The 17,893-nt window shown below is 37.7% G+C and overlaps 1 protein-coding gene across 4 annotated transcripts in view; it reads right to left on the minus strand.

The window, feature by feature from the left end:
• Positions 1-17,893, minus strand: part of PLCE1 (phospholipase C epsilon 1) — a 147,887-nt gene that overhangs the window by 7,826 nt on the left and 122,168 nt on the right. For 2 of the 4 annotated variants that reach the window (XM_018069160.3, XM_018069158.3), the window contains 14 exons: positions 17,645-17,752; positions 17,115-17,231; positions 16,875-17,033; positions 15,772-15,895; positions 13,095-13,136; positions 12,218-12,342; positions 11,369-11,486; positions 7,040-7,171; positions 5,626-5,916; positions 4,662-4,825; positions 3,426-3,687; positions 2,420-2,538; positions 1,201-1,329; positions 266-475 (listed from right to left, as the gene is read on the minus strand). In XM_018069160.3, coding sequence (XP_017924649.2) covers positions 266-475; positions 1,201-1,329; positions 2,420-2,538; positions 3,426-3,687; positions 4,662-4,825; positions 5,626-5,916; positions 7,040-7,171; positions 11,369-11,486; positions 12,218-12,342; positions 13,095-13,136; positions 15,772-15,895; positions 16,875-17,033; positions 17,115-17,231; positions 17,645-17,752 — 2,100 coding nt within the window. The remainder of the gene's footprint in view (positions 1-265; positions 476-1,200; positions 1,330-2,419; positions 2,539-3,425; positions 3,688-4,661; positions 4,826-5,625; positions 5,917-7,039; positions 7,172-11,368; positions 11,487-12,217; positions 12,343-13,094; positions 13,137-15,771; positions 15,896-16,874; positions 17,034-17,114; positions 17,232-17,644; positions 17,753-17,893) is intronic. The other 2 variants (XM_018069161.3, XM_018069159.3) reach the window with 1 other exon arrangement.

The raw sequence follows: 17,893 nt of genomic DNA on the forward strand, positions 1-17,893 counted from the left end.
CAACATAGAACTGGTGAGTGAGTGATAATGCTTAAACATCACACAGCTGATAGTAAAGCTGAGTGAGGTCCAGTTAATGTCGCACAGGTGCATGAAGTCTAGTTGTCCTTGCTCACTCAAGAGTTATGTTTGTTCTTAAACAATGTACACAGCATTGACATTACTCACCAAGTAGTGAAACAAATACTGCACCCTTTTGTTTCCTGGTCCTAAGAGCTAATTTTAGCTATCTTTGTAAATAACAATTTATCTAAAACAGACTTACTTCCTCTCGGGTTTTAAAGATAATCCTTCCAACATATCCTTCTTCTGGGAACCAACTGTTCAAAAGCTGCACTAGCCCTTCTTCAGGACCAATCACTCTCTGGAATGGTGGTTTTCTGCATTCACTCTTTTCTTTAGATATGAAACTTTTCTCTTCCATCAGAAAATAGTCTGCAGCGCATGACTCGGTGCCTTTTATGGTAGCCAAGAGCTAAGACAGACCATAATAAACACACAACAATTAGAACGCTAAATATAAACACTGCATAATTAGTAGTTATAAATGAGAGTGAATACGGAAGCTTTAAGAATCAATAACTGTTCTGACAGTGCAGGCAGGCTTTCTGATGTGCTATTTATTATTCAGATATTTTACTCCAGGGTAATGTCCTGTTCTCTTTAGCGTAGCCAAGCAGTTCAACTATCCCAGACAAGGCAGTACTATTTAAGCTTATTTCTGTCCTGTTTGGCTGGCCAGACAATTTATTCATAATCCCAGGACAGTACAGTCTTTTCCCACTGCTAGAATAACAATCCCTGTTGAGTTAACTGGTTTTGCTACTCATGAACTTGGCCTTCTAACTTTTACTCTGTATTCCTATGGTGCTCAAGTTCAAAGAATTCTGCAGAAATGTTTGCCCTTGTTGTAAGGACAGCCCACCGCCTCCGTTGGCCAGAAAGATTGTTTTTCTCATCTGCATATGCCCAAGTATTAAAATACTGATAGGGAATATATTCTAAAATGATAAATCATTTCACTGATTATTTTCTGTGTTTGCAATGTAATTAATTCCACAGGAATACATTTCTAACAGCACCTCCTTGCTGTGATGAACTACAACGACCCTGCATGAGAGAAATGCAGGGAGACAAATGTCCACAATGATGTTAATGTGGATTCCTGCAGTTGGATCTGCAATTGAGCAGGAAGCTTACCTGATGGAGCAGCTGTGCAGCCGTAGTCCCTGCACTTACATTAAAAACAGTGAAAGGCTCCGGGCCTGGAATTCCATGAACTGTCACTTTGTAAGTCACAGCAGCTTTCCTTTCTCCCAGGCTAAACAACTGTTCAGACAACATTCAACAGGTTACTGAATGTAAAAGGCATGTAAAAGGTTGCTTAAAAGAAACTGTACGTACAAGTTGTAAGGACCTTGAGAGAGCAAAGCTATCAAGGTAGGACATGGCTCTTATGCTACAGATTGAGGCATTAAAAAAACACCAACAAACCCTCCAAAAGAGTCCACCCTACCCTGAAGCTGAAGAGAAAGAAGAAAAAGGAAGTTTTCCAGTGAAGGGCAGACCTCCATCACTCATTACCCATTCTAGCTGAGCTCAGACTATTTATATTTCAGCATACAGATTGCTGGGTGAAAACCTATAGCTTTCTTTTAACCTCCAAACCATTTATGTTCTTCCTTTCTGCCTAGTAATTCACCAAGATACATGTTTGGCATGTATTCACAGGAGGATAATATCAGCAACACATCTGCATACACAGGAGCTCAGCAGGTTTTATCTAACACTTGAGTAGTCAGAATAATGATAATATAGATGTTTAAAGTTGCCAAAACATGAGTAACCCAGACAACCTAATATTAAGGGCTATTAATAGAAAAAATCACATCCATCTATGCATGCATAAATACAAACATATATTTTTAGATAGGTGTATATGTATGTATACATATTTGTACATATAAAATATGTGCACATACGTATATAAATATGTGTATTTATGGAAATACAGAGTCTTTATTTTCTTGTAATAAAATTCAATTTTATTCTCATTATTCCAAAGTTGTTGGTAATTTGCATCTTTCTTTTTATTTTGGTCTCAAATGCTTTGCTTAGAATTCATGCATAAAGGAATGCATGAGGCAGCACTGGACCTTACTGCTCAACTACACTCCTCCAGCCCAGGGGTTCTTGTGCTATACCTAAATACACCAGAGAAGCCAGACTTTGAAAAGATTTACCTTTCCACAGTTTTAGCCAGGTGGATAATCTTACTTCCATCAAAGCCAAAAAGTAGGCATCAGGGTACTTCTGAACAATGTGCAGGTTTAAGGGCTAACACCTTTGAACAGTCTGGCTGTTATTATGACAAGAATACAGGTAATTCACACACACACACACAAAAAAATTGAATTACCAAAGATGCAGGCAGAGTGTTTCCAGAGGGACTTTCTTCCATTCTCCGACTGTTTATAAACAAACTGGAAATCTCTAATGTTTCATTGTGCAGGTTATGGAGCTGGACATGTCTGTAGCCTAAAGAGGAAAAATCTGTAAATACTTCACCACATTCTAGAACACAAGTCTCATAAATGGAAAACTCAAATTTGCTGTATTTATAGCTACAATTCGCCACACAAATAGGATTTAAGGCACTGTAATAGCACTGCATTAACGCTGTACAGCAGTGTAACCCAAGTGCTATGAATTGCTGAGTGGCTCATACAGCATCCTACCTTTGTTTTGCCATAATACACAATATATTCATACATAAAATATCTAAATATTAGAATATGAATGAAACAAGGTCAAATTATCACTGGGAAAATGCATGTCTGGCCGGATCTCCTCATATGCCAACACAGACAGTTGTGTGGTATTACAGTGACACAAAGCACATGTGAAAGAGCTGCTGGCAACATGGAAACTCCATTTCCCAGGTGTCACAGAATTAGCAATGTTTTCTCAACTCTCTCACTTTCTCTCACCCTTCAACTCTCCTCCAGCCACAGCTGCCAGAAGCGCAATTCCCCTCTGACCAGTGATCACCCATTACAGCAGTTTCTTGGGCAAAGGACAAGGCAGGGAATTAAACCACTCCATGCTTCTTAAGGGAGCAGCCAGTCTCCAGGTGAACATAACCTCACAAGCACAGCTCAGGATCCAAGCAGGTGTAAGATGCCCCTGTCTCCACAACACCACAGGATCGAGCTTTTTACAACTCACTGGGGCAGCTGCTGGCTCCTAAGGAGTCTATTACATCAGCATTGTACTGCCAGGCCATGGTATGTAGTCTCAAATTTGCTCCCTTCCTCCTCGAGAAAAATGCAACTAGCTGATTAAAAATATCCCTCTGGACAGATTCAGTCCAGGAATCTGTTGAACCATTTTGGCATAGGGTGTCACTACAAACTAGGCTGTACCTCTCTTTAGCGCTTTGAGGGGAATGATTCTCTGAGCTGTCACAGCTGAGCTGTTATTTTCAACAACTGCGAACCGGAGAAAGACCAAATCCTCAAAGTGAATCCGGAAAAGGAACTGTTCATTCCACATGGGGTTGAGAGTATTGCGGTGAATGGGCTTTGTCCGGAAGTGGCAGCTGTCCAGAGGCATCCCCAGCACATCGATTTCAATGCATGGACTGCCCGTGCTGTTGCTGGGGCACACGTTCTGCCCAGACACGATCTGAAGCCAAGGAGTACACAGAGAAACCAATTAGTGGAGTAATTCTTTTCCCGTCGTGATTCTGCTAAATATTGTTTAGCACATTCCTAAGCACAGTTTGTTAACGTGCTGATTTAATTCCGATACTCCCCTACTTTTGTAATTGGCAGGGCAGTCACTTCAGAAGCAGAGCTGCCTTAACCCCATGCCCAACACCACCGCTAGGGCATCTCTCCTCTGAAAAAAACACACTATACATCATGAGTGCAACCATTCATGGCATCTGAAAGCTAATCCAGAAAGAATGTACCAGTAATGTAGTCAGAAAGGACCACAATTTCTTCTCCACTACTCTGGAGTGATGGCACTGACGTCTGGCTTGCTTTGGCATATGCAACACAAGAATTAGGTTGCTTTGGCATATGCAACACAAGAATTAGGTGTGTAATTATCACATCTGGGAGAATTCTGATTCTTATGAATCTCACTTTTCTGACACTTTTCCTGGAAGGGACTAGCTTCTGAGAATACTTTTCTTTGGCCACAAATCCACAAATTATATATCTTATTATATAACTTGTAAAATATTTTTTTAAAGATTCAGTACAGCTTTTCATAATGGCTTTTTTGTGTAGCTTCTCAAGTGTTCACAAATGTGTCAAACATCAGGGCACATGTGTAATTTTACACAGTTGTGTAGTCCCAAGGAAAATTCTTTCAGGACTGGGTTTCAATGAATATTGTGAAGGAAACAGTGAAAGTAACTATGGATACAAACCAGCCAATAAAATAAAATATAATAAAATAAAGACAAATCTTTTCTCCTTCCCCCTCCAATTTCTGTTAGTTATGCTGACCTTCAGAAGTACAAGCAACAATTAAAGGTTCAATCTTTCCATTTAGAAGCATGACTGTAATGCTGGTTAAAGACTGTAGTTACATCTTGTCTACTTCTATCTGTTTGGCTGCATGAAATTCCTTTTTAATGTACTTACTGTTAAAGAATATATAGCTGGCTCCTTATTATCAAAATCTCTTTCCAATGGACAAAACTTCTGGTACATTGAACAATTTTTATCCCACAGAACTGGAGGTTTCAAAACGTATCCACAGCCACCATTAGCCTCAAACATTGCTGCATTAAGTTGCAGAGGAAGATCTGTGAAATAAGGCAGCCAAAACTGACAGAGAGCAATGGTACAATGGAAAAACTGTAACAGTGAAGAAAAAGTCGTGTTTTAGGTATCTTTTTTAAATTATTTTACTTGTGTACTATAATTTCATTCTTGATTTTCAGAGACAGCTGTAATTTATGTATCGAATTTATCCAATAAGTATACAAAACAATAAAAGCAGTTCCTTCTTATCTACCCCTTTCCATTGTCTTTATTGAACTGTAGGGCTTGCCTACACCATTGCTCTGAGAAGTCTCTAGGTATGTGCCCTGAACTGCAGAATGAAAAAGCACTGACCATGTAGCTTTGTAGATGACCTAATGGATCCCCCATGGAAAAGGTGAAGCAACACAACACAGCATAGTAAACAGTCCAAAAATGTTTTGGTCAACATTAAACCAGCATCCATGGCAGCACTTTCAAGTTAAAAATAGTTCAGTACCCTTTGTACCCTTTTATATTTGAAGTTATCAGAAAGGAGTAACAGTTTCTTGAACTGGGGGAAAAAAAAATAACCTTCAGCAATAAAATAAAAATGGAAGGTCTTGCTGTTCAGGTACTTCTGTGTTATCACAGGATCTGCTGCATTGGCATAAAACTCCTGAACTCTGGGATCACTCCTTCCAAGGACCAGATTGTTGGGGTATGAACCTGCTTATAGTGGGGTGCACAGACAAGCAGATCCCCTCGTGAGAGCAGGGAAAAGCAAGCGCCAAATACAAATTCACAGTTTAAGGACTTATATCACATTTAAATGTATTAAAAGGTGTTCATGCACCCATACCATCTGTTTGGTAGTTGAGAGCCACGAGCTGTACCCCATGGAGCCAGAAGATCAGTGGATGGGGATTTGAGGAGTCGATGCGAGTGGCAGCAGGGTAGGTCCTCAGGAGCTGGCAGGTGGTGTGCTGGATCAGCTTCTGGGAGTAGCGCCTGCACAGCCGCTTGGCAGCGTTCTCGTTCAGGGAGGAGATGTGGTAGCACTTGGGCGTCCTGATGATGGCACTGAGAGAGGCTGGGGAGTTGTAAGGAGAGCAAGGATCTTCCCAGGTTTGCCGCATCACATCCAAAGGACCTGGAAGATAAACAGTACCCTCAAGTTACAGCTGCAGGGCCAGAGACTCCAAAAATTCAAGGTTTTCTACTGGAGTATGTGCTTTAGTTATGGCAAAAAAAGGTGATTCTGGAAAATTACAGTACTCAAGTTAAATGTCACGTTCCTTCTTATAGAGGAAGAGCAATCCATGAGAGGAAACATAATGTTTAAAGTATTGAAGTAATACCATGATTAGATTAGATGTGCTAAATAAATAAATAAATATCTAATTGGTGTTTGCCTGAATATAATAAAGGAATAAAATTCCCTTCTTCCCAATTTATACATTTTTAATGAGGAAGGGAGGCAAGACTGAAAGCCATCTGTTAAGTCTCCAAACAGGCAATCTGCAGAGACTGCAAGACTTAGGGGACAAAGGTAGCAAAATAGTTACATACTTTAGAATTTGGCACCTGACTTCATTTTTAGGACACTGGCCTCTAACAGGAAATCTAACCTGTCTGCTGCAGCTGTGCCCTTGGGCTGCAAGAAATGCAACACTCCCTGAGCCAGAAAATAAGTTCAAGAAAAGGTACAATTCTAACTTTCTGTTTATGGCAATCACTTAAAAGGCAGGGGATCTGGGTCTCCAGAACCTTTTCTGTACTTCCTTTGTATTTCTTTACATCTGTTCACAGGCAGAAGCACAATTTCCTGGTTTACAAACTGAATCACCTGCAAAGTCTGATTTGCACAATTACACATTTGGACTTGGCCGAATTTTAGGCAACTAAGTCCTGCTTCAGACATTAAAAATTCTTTTCTGGATCCAGCCCAACAGTTCTGCCTTCCATTTGTACTTTGAAAATATTCATTTATACTTTTTAAAGCATAAACTTTAAGATACATCACTTAAAATGTATGTTAGTTTTGAATTGTTTATGAACTAAGGTCATCATATCTCTGACCGAGGAATCCTATTTTAACATTCCACACTCAACACTTCAGTTATAATAGTGTTACTCTAATAGCTGCTGCACTAACAGAAAACCATTCCAAAGTTCAACATCTTACACATTTGATCTTTAACAACTTGGTCTGGTACATGTGTTGGATTACAGAGTCATTCCACATGACTGGTGAAAGAAGATGCTAACTTTACCTTTTCCAGATGCTTTGGCAAGAGCAGCTGACTCCCCAGGGCTCAGCCTGCCAGGATTGTTGCCAAAAATGGACTTCCTGCTTTTTCTTTCTTTTCCTCTGCTAGAGCCAGATGGGTTTAGAGTTGACAAGCCTGTTCCCATAAATGTTAAATAAATGAGCCAAAAAACATGACCAAGAGGGCACAACATTTTCCATCATATTTTACATTATTTTTGAAGGCATGCATACTCCTGTTATATAGTACACAGGACAAGCAGTGTATTTTTCTCCATAATTTAATTTTAACATCCTTACATAGATAGATGCCTTTATATATGTATATGTTATGTAGGGTTTTATATATAATGTACATATATATGTGTATATATAATGTATATAAAAACTCATACGAAGCAATATTATATACAGTTCTCTCCCTGTGATGTAACTTTTCTCCATTTTACTTTTTGGCTTGAGGAAGGTATTGGCTTTCTCTCAAATTACCAAATAGTCCTAACTGATACTAAAAAAAATCTACAGTAACAGTCCCAATGTATTTATCCTTAGAATAATTTTTAAAAAATAAAAATATTTTCTATAGAAGCAATAAATCTAACCAGTAGTGATTATCATGGAATTCATCTGGGATAGGATACCTACATAATTAAATAAATGCAAGACTATGATTTAAAGATATAAAAGTCCAAATGCTGTTGATAGAAGAGTTTAACTTCAAGATGTTTGCAGAGTTATCTTCTTCTGTTTATTAGTATTTCAATGTTGAGAAATACAGTTAGGTGTGCAAAATCCATTACACATTTAATGGTTAATATGCACTAGAAACGGAGCTGGAAAGCTCTTGTATAGCTATTATTCAAACTTGTACCTTCTAGAAACATAATCATTAAAATCATGACCTAAATCCCTGTGAAGTAAAGAGACTCAATCCCACTTAAGGTCAGTTTCTTTCTGTTGACTTGAAGAGAGCACAGGACAGATGAAAGTAAAGAAAGTCAAAGTCAAAATGCGCAGTAGTTATTCTGCCCACAGCAGTGAGGTGTGGGATGGTCTCAGAGACCCAATATGTATTTGTGATATAGAATATAACAGAGCAAACACTGTTATTTGCCTAACTGTGGCTCCTAAAACATTCCTCATTAATTCACATCAATTCATACCTGTCTAAAGACAGTTCTGGTTTTAATACTATTTCAAATAGTAAATCACAAAGAGGATACATTGGCTTCTTTTCTACTGAAGTCTGTCCACAGCTGTAAATTTTCAGCTCTCAATCTTTATGGCATGTGTACATGAACTTAGTAAAAATATGCAGATAGTTTCAGTGGAACTGCTTGGATTAGTAAAATTTAGGATATATATAAATGTTTGCAGCACTGGAGATGTACTGTCTCTTTGGGCCAAAGCATACACATAAACAACAGAAGATGGTAGAAACTGAGATGAAGGAATATGAACTGACTAGAGAATGAAAAGTTATGAACTGTGTGCTTCCAGCACTATTTAATCCCAGTTTTCAATGGATCAAATGGATTTGGCAAGGAAGATCCAGGTTTCAAAATCCTGTTGTGGAGACAGTCACTGAGGAAACAAGCTAACCTCATAAATCACCAGAGTGCAATGCAAAACCTGGGCTGACAGACCCTAACGTGATGGCCACAGGGGAAGCTGCAGCAGGGAGTTTTATTTCAGTCTTTCCCATGGCCATGCTTTGCATGTGACACATCTCTTCCCAGAGGCAAGCTCCATTTTGCACTCCAATTTAAACTTGACTCCAAAATACAGCTCCACCTCTTCATACAATCATAAATTTGCAAAATAATGGAGGTTGACAATGATATGAAAGTCATCTGGTCCACCTCTCTGGTCAAAGTAGGACCAGCTTTGATCTCACCATACTGTACACAAATCCTACTATACTACCATAATGACAGATTGAATGTTTTGTATTTCTCTACAACCCCTATGCTAGGTTCTTTGACTTACAGAGATTAGTGCCTGTCTCTTGTGTTAGATATAAGCACACTGCTTTACTGCTTTTAGATTTTTTAATCCAGACAACTGCAAACTTCCCTGCCCTTATTCTAATCATACTGACATAACAGGCTAAATTGTATTTCCCACCTTTTCACCACATTTCAGACCAACAGACAGTCTGCAGGTTTGCAGATCTTGAAAAAGAATTTACAGCATTTTTGTATGTATGTAGGCTGTCTCTTTTCATATTCACTTTAATTTCTTGGAAAGTGATACCACAGAGGCAGATGGTCTGATACAATGGAGACGGTGCCTGAATTTCATGCCAGTTAGCTCAGGTGACTCCCTGCTCTCTCCCCTTGATTGTGCAAATTCTGCTTTTATGTACTCAATTTCTGTACTCATTGTGCAAGGATCCTCAGCACCAACGCAATGAGCCGTGTGCCAGTGGGTTACAGCACTGTGTTCAGGTGTGCTTCACTGCCCTCATCTTGGGAGATCCCAGAGAACAGACCTGCACCCCCTCACATACTGGTATGATGATATCCAACAGACTGTAAGGGTCAGAAAGCACGGAAGCAACAAGAGTTGTGGTGGGTTCCTTGTTAACACAGATTTTATAAACAAGAAATGTTATTTTCTCCACATGATAAATTCTGTTTTGACCAGGGAATGCTTAGGGAAGTCTGTGTTACTCAGTAGGCTAGGATAAGTGAACATAATGGTCCTTGTCCTTTTTTATAGTCACAAAACAGTGATTAACATTCAGGGACGTAGGCAAGCGTAAACAGAGAGTAAAAATATATGAAGACAGGAGAAATAAAATATTTACAACACTGATTAGACACTGACATGAATTCTGCACTCACTATTTCCAAAAGTCTTGCATTTTCTGAGTTGGTTAGGAATGCAGTCAATAGAGCTCCATAGTTATGGATCTACCAGCCCTGTTTCCATCATTAATGGACAATATTGGGGTATGGCACTGCACCGTGTCTGTGCCCTCTGGCTAAGCAGAGGAATACAATCACTGGCATGGTGGTCATGGAAGTCTACATTACAGAGCAGGCAGTTTTTGCCTCAAAGGAGACAAAGTTTGTTGGAAAAGTAATTTCTACAGCTTCATGTGTTCATCTGTAAAAGAGCTCATTTTCTTAATTGTTCTATTCATGACCCCTTTAAAGCACGAGGAAGAAATCTGATAGGGAAAGCGGGTATTTTGTTTATAACCAAAATTACATTAAAAATTAAATATTTCAAAGTTTTCTTAGAACATCAGAACTTTTTTGTGTGTCAAAATGCTTGGAACAACTCCAACTATCTCTGTTTAATCTTGAATATCTTTCTTTAAAAGAAAATATTTTATTTGAAAGATATCTCATTGCAGATTTCATCAAAAAGAGTATCATATTTGAATTTTTAGAAGTCATTATTTTTACAAGTGACACCTACAATTCTTAAAGTTATGGAGGATTATCAAAGAATGTCTGTCCATTTTTCAGCATGTTTATCTTGCCCATTTGACACTATTTTATGTTTGGTTAGCTTCTCTAATCTGATTATAGTTCTATTTGTATAAGATCATGATTTGGCAGAATTGCTAACTTTTCCGCAGAGAACCATGCCACTAAAAAGTAGATTTTTCATTCAAAACATTAAACATATCAATAAACAATAAATTCTCAATATAAAAGTATTTATGTTCACAGTATGAGCCAAAATATATCCAACCTCACATTTCAGTACTGAACAAGTAACTATCGGTGATCTTTTCAGTTACTCCCTCTCCTTTTCTCTGCAAACATTATTCTTCCTACTGTACAGAAGAAGACACTCCTATTTCCTTAACTCCTTCCATGAAGATTGTGTGTGAGTGTGTAGTCAGTTGTTCTCACCCACCCCATGAAAAGGCTCCTCTCCTGTCCCCTTAGGGAAGAACAGATGATGCAGTGTAGGCAAAGGTGAAACACTCTAAACTGAGGTCATCTAAAGAAATGTGACACGCTGTTCCTTCAAGGTCTTAAGGATATTTTCCTTCCTAATTCAGTAGGTCCTTACATGGAAACTCGGAGCTCTTAAGATGAAGCTTTCTGTCATCTGGCATTTGGCCCTGAAACAGTTGTCTAAGTTGTGAAGACTGGCAAATTTCACTTTTGTAAACATTTTAATATGACAAACAGTATGTAGTCACATAATTTATGAATACTGCTTCTCAGCCAGGAGCTGTTATTACGAAGCCTACCAAATCATCAAGAACGAACCCCCTCGACTACTTCAAACTAATTCAAAACATAAACATAATGTCTCCAAGAATTACAAAGCTTAGAGCAATAAAACAGGGCAGTGTACTTACCAGGGAACTTTACAGCTTGACAGTAAATGACAAGATCTGATAGCTCTGGGGCTATTTGTCTGCTTTCCTTCTTATTTTGCAGAAGATAGAATTCTTCACCCAGCTCCATGTCGTAAACCTGAGTGACAATTCCAAGAACATGTAATAAAATTAATAATAATATTACTGAATGTGGAAGAACTCTAGCATATCTAACTTATGTCTTTAAAATATTTTATCTCTTTCTTCCTATATGGTTTGTGTCTTCACCTAACACATCTCCCTCCCATGTGCATACCTATGCAGCAACACGTGTTACTGATTCTCCAATACTGTGCAAAGGCCTTAATCACAGTCAGTTCTACAAACATTTAGACAAAACATATCCATGTTCAGGAGAAACTACAATTTATTAAACAGAAATGCACTGGTTCCACTGTCAGATGATTTAATAAGAGGCACTGTGGATATCTGATATCATACTGTGGTGTTTTAAAGTTATTTTGATACACAAAGATGCTGAAGATTCAGATGAAATCTTCAGTTCCATTGATATTAATGGAAATTAAATATCTAAATAAGCTCCTGGATCTCGTTTCAATGACGTTTTCCTTGAGACCAACAACAGTTAAATTTTCAGCCAAACAGCCTCTATATACAACCACCTCTGAAGACTTTCCTAGAACAGTATGTTGAGTATTTGTTCTATTTAATCTGTTTTTTCTGGTGTCTTTCCATACTTGCTATTATTTGTCTTCATTAAAGCACATTTGCCATCTGATGTCTCAGTTACCTAAACTGTCCAATCCTTTTGAAGCTGGTTATGAATCAAAGTGTGACTGGGAAGAAGGGGGGGGAAAGCACAACTACCTTTCCTTTATTATTGTAAGTGGTACAATCAGCCTTCTTTAGTCGTTTGGCAGTCTCTTCATTGTATTCAAACTGCAGTTTATCACCTGATAATTTATTCTCAGGTCGGTCTTCAAGAATGTTATCTAAAAATTAAGGGGATATTAATAAACATAAAGCCAAACAATTTCAACTGGAAATTTAATTTGAATTAACAATATTTGTGGACAGTGCTGTGAATCTTATATGAATAACCAGATGCTAAAATAATGCATTAGCTGGTCAAAGCATCATCTTCTGGTAGTAACCTTCTCCTTCAAAAATTTAATGCTTGGCTTTGGTTAATACATTGCACTTCCTTTAAAGCCGATCCTTTAGTGTTCAAAAGATCCTTAAGACCAAACCATATAATGAATTAAGTTTGCCATCTGAAAACAACTGGAAGTCCGGAATGACAAAAAATGTCCAAACACAATTAACTACATCAAACATGTACACGCTTTGTACAGCAAGTTTTGGCTTTCCTCTCCTTACTTTCACCACACACAAATATTTTTTCCATCTATAGAAATACCTCTTCAAAGTTACATATTTATCAAAGAATAATAAACCTACTAATATAGTCTTTCTGGACCAAAATATTGCAACTGTCACAAAAGGAATGGTTTTATTTTATTCCTGATATTCCTGATGCTTTGACCATAATCTTTTTATGCACAACCAGTGTCGCACATGCAGCCTTCTAACAGCTTCTGACCAGTTAACAATGCCATCTAAAAACATCTGATTGCATTTACAATATGAAGTAAAAACCATACATTCACATTGTCACATTGAACAGGCTGAAGATGCAATGCTGATTTCATGCAGTTAAAATGCTCAACCAAATGGCTTTTACCTTCCTGGCTGTTAGGAGCAGGAGAAGCATTAAGGACATCAGCTACAGGGAAACGAGTCAGAGAGGGAATAAGAGTAAAGGAAATTAAGATTTACAGCCAGAAAAATGAAAATTTAGTGTCAGTCGTAAAACTATTAGCCTTACTCAAAAAATATATCAGTAAGAAAAATAAAACTGAATCTCTTTTAGAAAGTTTACAGACCATTACTTTGATTAGTTTTTCCAAAATATTAACATAATTAAAGAACCCAAAGAATTATTTTTGTAATAAAGCAGTAAATCATGCTGCAGATTTCTTCATATATTGGAAGGTGTGAATGTTTCTTGCTAGCTTCAGATTTCTCAAACCTTCTCTTAACTAGAACATTGCTCAAAAGTCACTTACTGCAGTTATTTTGCAATATTTTCTTCACAAGTCTGTTAGCAAAGATCTAAGTTTTCACAGCAATTTACATCTTCACTATCTCCACCCTGTCCCACACAAAGACTATTCTCAAGTAGCCAGTTAGGTCAGCTTTCTAGCAAAACACAACTGAAGGCAGCACTGACATCAAACCTATAAATTTTCATATTAGCATTAAATAATAGTGCTATTCCATAAGCAGTGTCAGGTTCTGAACTGCATTCATTAATTTTGTGACTATTTTTTAAATCATTAAAGACAGAAGCAAGTAATGTAAATAAGAGACAATCTGAAAAGAAGTCCTGTGCTGCAGGACATGCTCAAGCCTTACATTTTCTCTGAACATGGCACCTAGAACTTAAACAGCTCCCCACTAGACTTAAAGGTTCAGTTCATCACTGTTTACTCAGGAGAACACCCCCAGTTGTGTCAGACCAACTGTCCATCCAGCTGAGCATTCTCTGACAGTGGCAACAGAAGATACCATTTAAAGAGAGCAACTGGCCCCACTTCCTGAGTACCATCCCAACAACCACAACTGCTGAATATTAGAGATGTTGGACTAAAATATTCCTACCTACGACATTGGCTTATAAATCTGTCCATGAATTTGTCCAATCGTTTTTTTTAACATGCTGATGCCACTTGGCCCTGCAATTTCCCATGGCAGCAAATTCCAGAAGTTTACTACCAGCTGCACAAATAAATACTTTACCTGTTTTAGACTGAACTTCCTGAGTTCAGTTTTACTGAGTACCTCCTAGACCTAAAGAGTAACAGTTCTGTACTCCCCTTATCCACCACTTCATGATTTAGCAAATCAGCTTCCAATTCACCTCTCAGTCCCCTTCTCTACCAGCTGGAGAATTCCAGCCTTCTCTGACTAGTGCAAGACCACCACTGCACTCGCTTTACTTTTTTGGCTGCCCATCTCTCTAACCTCTCTTAACCCCATCATATCCTTCTTGAAATGTGGAGGCAAGAACTGGACACAGAACTCAAGTTGTCACACATTAAGGTTTAATACAGAAACCAAAAGATGTTTTGTTTTCATTACTGTCCCTGATCATCTCCATCTTTTAGCTGTCACTGAACACCAAGATGAGCATTTCAGAGAACTCAATAATTCCATGATTTCTGAAACTGATACTGCCATCGTTGATCTTAGAATCATATAAACAAGGTTTAAAGGTTTTCCGTCAAATAACCTTACATTTACTTACACTGAAGCACATCCGCAACTTTTTGTCCCTTTGGTCAGTTTTGTGACTCATTTACAGAGTTTAACAATGGTGCAGGGTTTAACTACCCAAAGAGCTTGGTTTCACTTTTTTCATCACTGCTGTCTCACTGGGTAAACACACGCTGATCTACATTGATATATTCTCTGAAAATTACTATTTAAAAAAAGCAAGTAACCCATTTAGATGCATTCAAGCTTGTTCAATCCATACATGGAAGTTCTGACAAATATCCTTTGACAAAACTTGAGAGGATTAAATATATTTTTACATTTTCTGACTCCAGTTGTTTTCTCTACCTGAATCAACCAGTCCCACAGCAAGAGAAGCAAAAAAAGAAAGCATGACTTCAGCTCAGCTGCCTCATGTGTAGTAGAATCAAGGAAGTAGTGGAAGTTATTAACTGCAATATTTGTTATCACTTCTGGCATGCCAGTCATTAATCCAATCTATAAACTGCTCCTAAAGGTGGATTTATGCTAAACTGCCAGTTCCTGAAGGGTAGGACAGCTGAAGTGTAGACAGCCCATGAATTTACAAGGCAAGTCACTGAGGGATGTCTTGCTGTTTTCTCACTGAGCACCTGATGCTTCAATAAAACCATCTTCACTGAATAAACCAAGGACTCAGCAGCTCCTCTACCTTTACTATGAACAGCTGATGCCTAAGGTGTAACTAGTGGGTACTTCAGAGATCATGCAGATGCCAGGGCTATGCCTGTTGCAAACTTGAGCTTTCAGCTGTCTATATGAGTAAGGTAATTACAAAGACTAGAATTTAGCATACAATGCACAGTTAAAACATATAATGGTTGGACTCCAAGTCACATCCAAGTCCTCTATACAGTCAAATTAATTTCACAGTATTAGAGACTACTGCACCAAAGTGCCACCAAGGACATTTAGTACATCTTCCTCTCACAAGGTAAGACCAAGTTACCTACCTCATTTCTGAACTAGAATATTTACATTCTTATTGCTACAGTTCTAGCAACAACACTGTAATAAATAAATAAATGAATAAATATTGTTACCATCAGAGAGAGATTCATAGTCATAGTCATATTCATCCTCTTCATCTTCTTCCTCTTCATTGGTAGGTGTGGGGTTGCTAGCACCATTGCTAGCCTGTGCTTGCATATGTGCCAGCTGGTGAGCCTGCAACAATAGAATCACTTAGTAAATTATTGGTAATTTTTTAAAAAGTAAAAGGGTTTTCATCACTGTTTGCATCTTATTTTATTTTATTTATATGAAAGCACTGAATGAGAAATAAGTGAGATTTTTAAGTTTGTTAAGATCAAACTAAAATACCATTTTAAGGGTGTGAAAGTAAAGAAAACCCGTATTGGAAGAAAAACACTTAATAAGATACGAAAACTAATTAATTACAGGAAAATTTCCACTTTGCACATCACTCAGAGCAATGCTGCTTTTTTCCAGTCTGAGGTAGGCTGTTCAAGAAATAGTTTAAAACCTTTTCAAAAGATGGAGCATGTCCATATACTGGTACTAATCAGTGTGATTTACTCATTCTGATACAAGAATTTAAATCTAATGCAACTGGCGTTTACATTTTCAAGGATTCAATCTAATTGCTGACTAACCACAGACATTATTATATTGATGCTACTAGAGATGCAGCCCTAATCTTTAGAAATCAAAAAAATTCTCATATAGGTATAAGCACTATTTGAATAGCAGAGTCCCCCATGAAAAGGGATTAGGAAAGACAGTATTTGCCTGGCTTGACTATGAAAAAAGAAACAAAGTAGAACTCTACCAAAAATTACTACATATTGTAAATATATACACATACTTAATGCATATCACTATTTCTCAATAATCGTGAACAGTAAATGTTATAGACTCAGAGAGAAAATTCATTTATGTTTATCATTTATTTAGGGCTATATAAAACTAATATACACTAAAATTTAGTTGTGCTGTATCTATACTGTACTATACGTCTTGTCTAGTTATTTGAAAGTGTTGCAATCCACTGTGATTCTTCCAAACATGAATATGCATTAGATTATTCTGCTGTTCATATGGGAATAGCACAAACTTCAAACACAAATGAACTATTTCTAACCAAAGTTGGGTCTCACTACTTGCTATTAGGGAAAGACTTCACCTTTTGTTTCAATATATCCACTGGTGTTTGATGGGCTTTCAGCTTCTTGTTTTTAAGCAGGATTTTTCTTTTCAGTTGGCCAGGGGAAGGAAGCATGGGATCATCAGAAAAGTCACTCTCAAATAAAAACTTTGTCACCAACTTATCTCCAAATACATTCTGAAATATTAAGAACATGTGATATATTATGGAAAATCCCAAGGCATGTGCTTAGTTTATTTACTGCAGTTTATGGCCTACCTTGAAGATTTCAGCCATCTTGCGTTGCTGAGGCAACGAGCAGTGGTTTTCTATGGAAATGATAACTGGCATGTCAGAAGTGATGAATGCATTGCGATCAATAGCTTCAACTACCTCCTGGGGGAAAGAAAGGCCATGGAAAGAACATGGGGTTATTCTGCAGCATTCAGCTAGCTTACTGTTAGTTGAAAGGGGAAGATATCTGTTTTCCTCTCTAAAACAAATTTCCTCCAAAATTTGTTTTCAAAACAAGACAGCATCTTGTTACAACAGGACTGGTAATACATACTTATGTTACTTACATTGACAATAAAAAGACAGAAAATTACAGTATATATGCTACAAAAACTGATTTAAAAAGCATAATCTTTAGCATTGAAGAGTTCATGTCTGACAGTCCATAGTTCATACTCTATTAGGATTTAGCCCATTAGGATTTGTATTTTTCTAGTTGGCAAATTTTTTCCTTCATTGCAGAAAAAAATACTGATTTTCTTCTCATTTTTTTCTATATGCAGTTATTAGCATACCTTAAAAGAGATCTTAGTAGTAAGAGTGTGACCATGATAAATGATAGGCATTCCATCATCACCATCCCAGCAGTCTAATTCTACACTTCTGCAGCCTTGTAAAAGAACCTACAATGCAATTGAACAGTGTTAGCACGTCTAAGTCACACTCTCATGCCATCAAAGCAGAAGACAGACTCTGCAGAGCTCAGTGAAAGCCTAGTGATTCAGCAAGAGTGCTGGAAAGAGCAATCTCCATGAAGTAAACAG

This window comes from Manacus vitellinus, unplaced genomic scaffold (assembly GCF_001715985.3).
Source record: "Manacus vitellinus isolate BGI_N305 unplaced genomic scaffold, ASM171598v3 scaffold_15_pilon, whole genome shotgun sequence".
Taxonomy (NCBI): domain Eukaryota; kingdom Metazoa; phylum Chordata; class Aves; order Passeriformes; family Pipridae; genus Manacus; species Manacus vitellinus.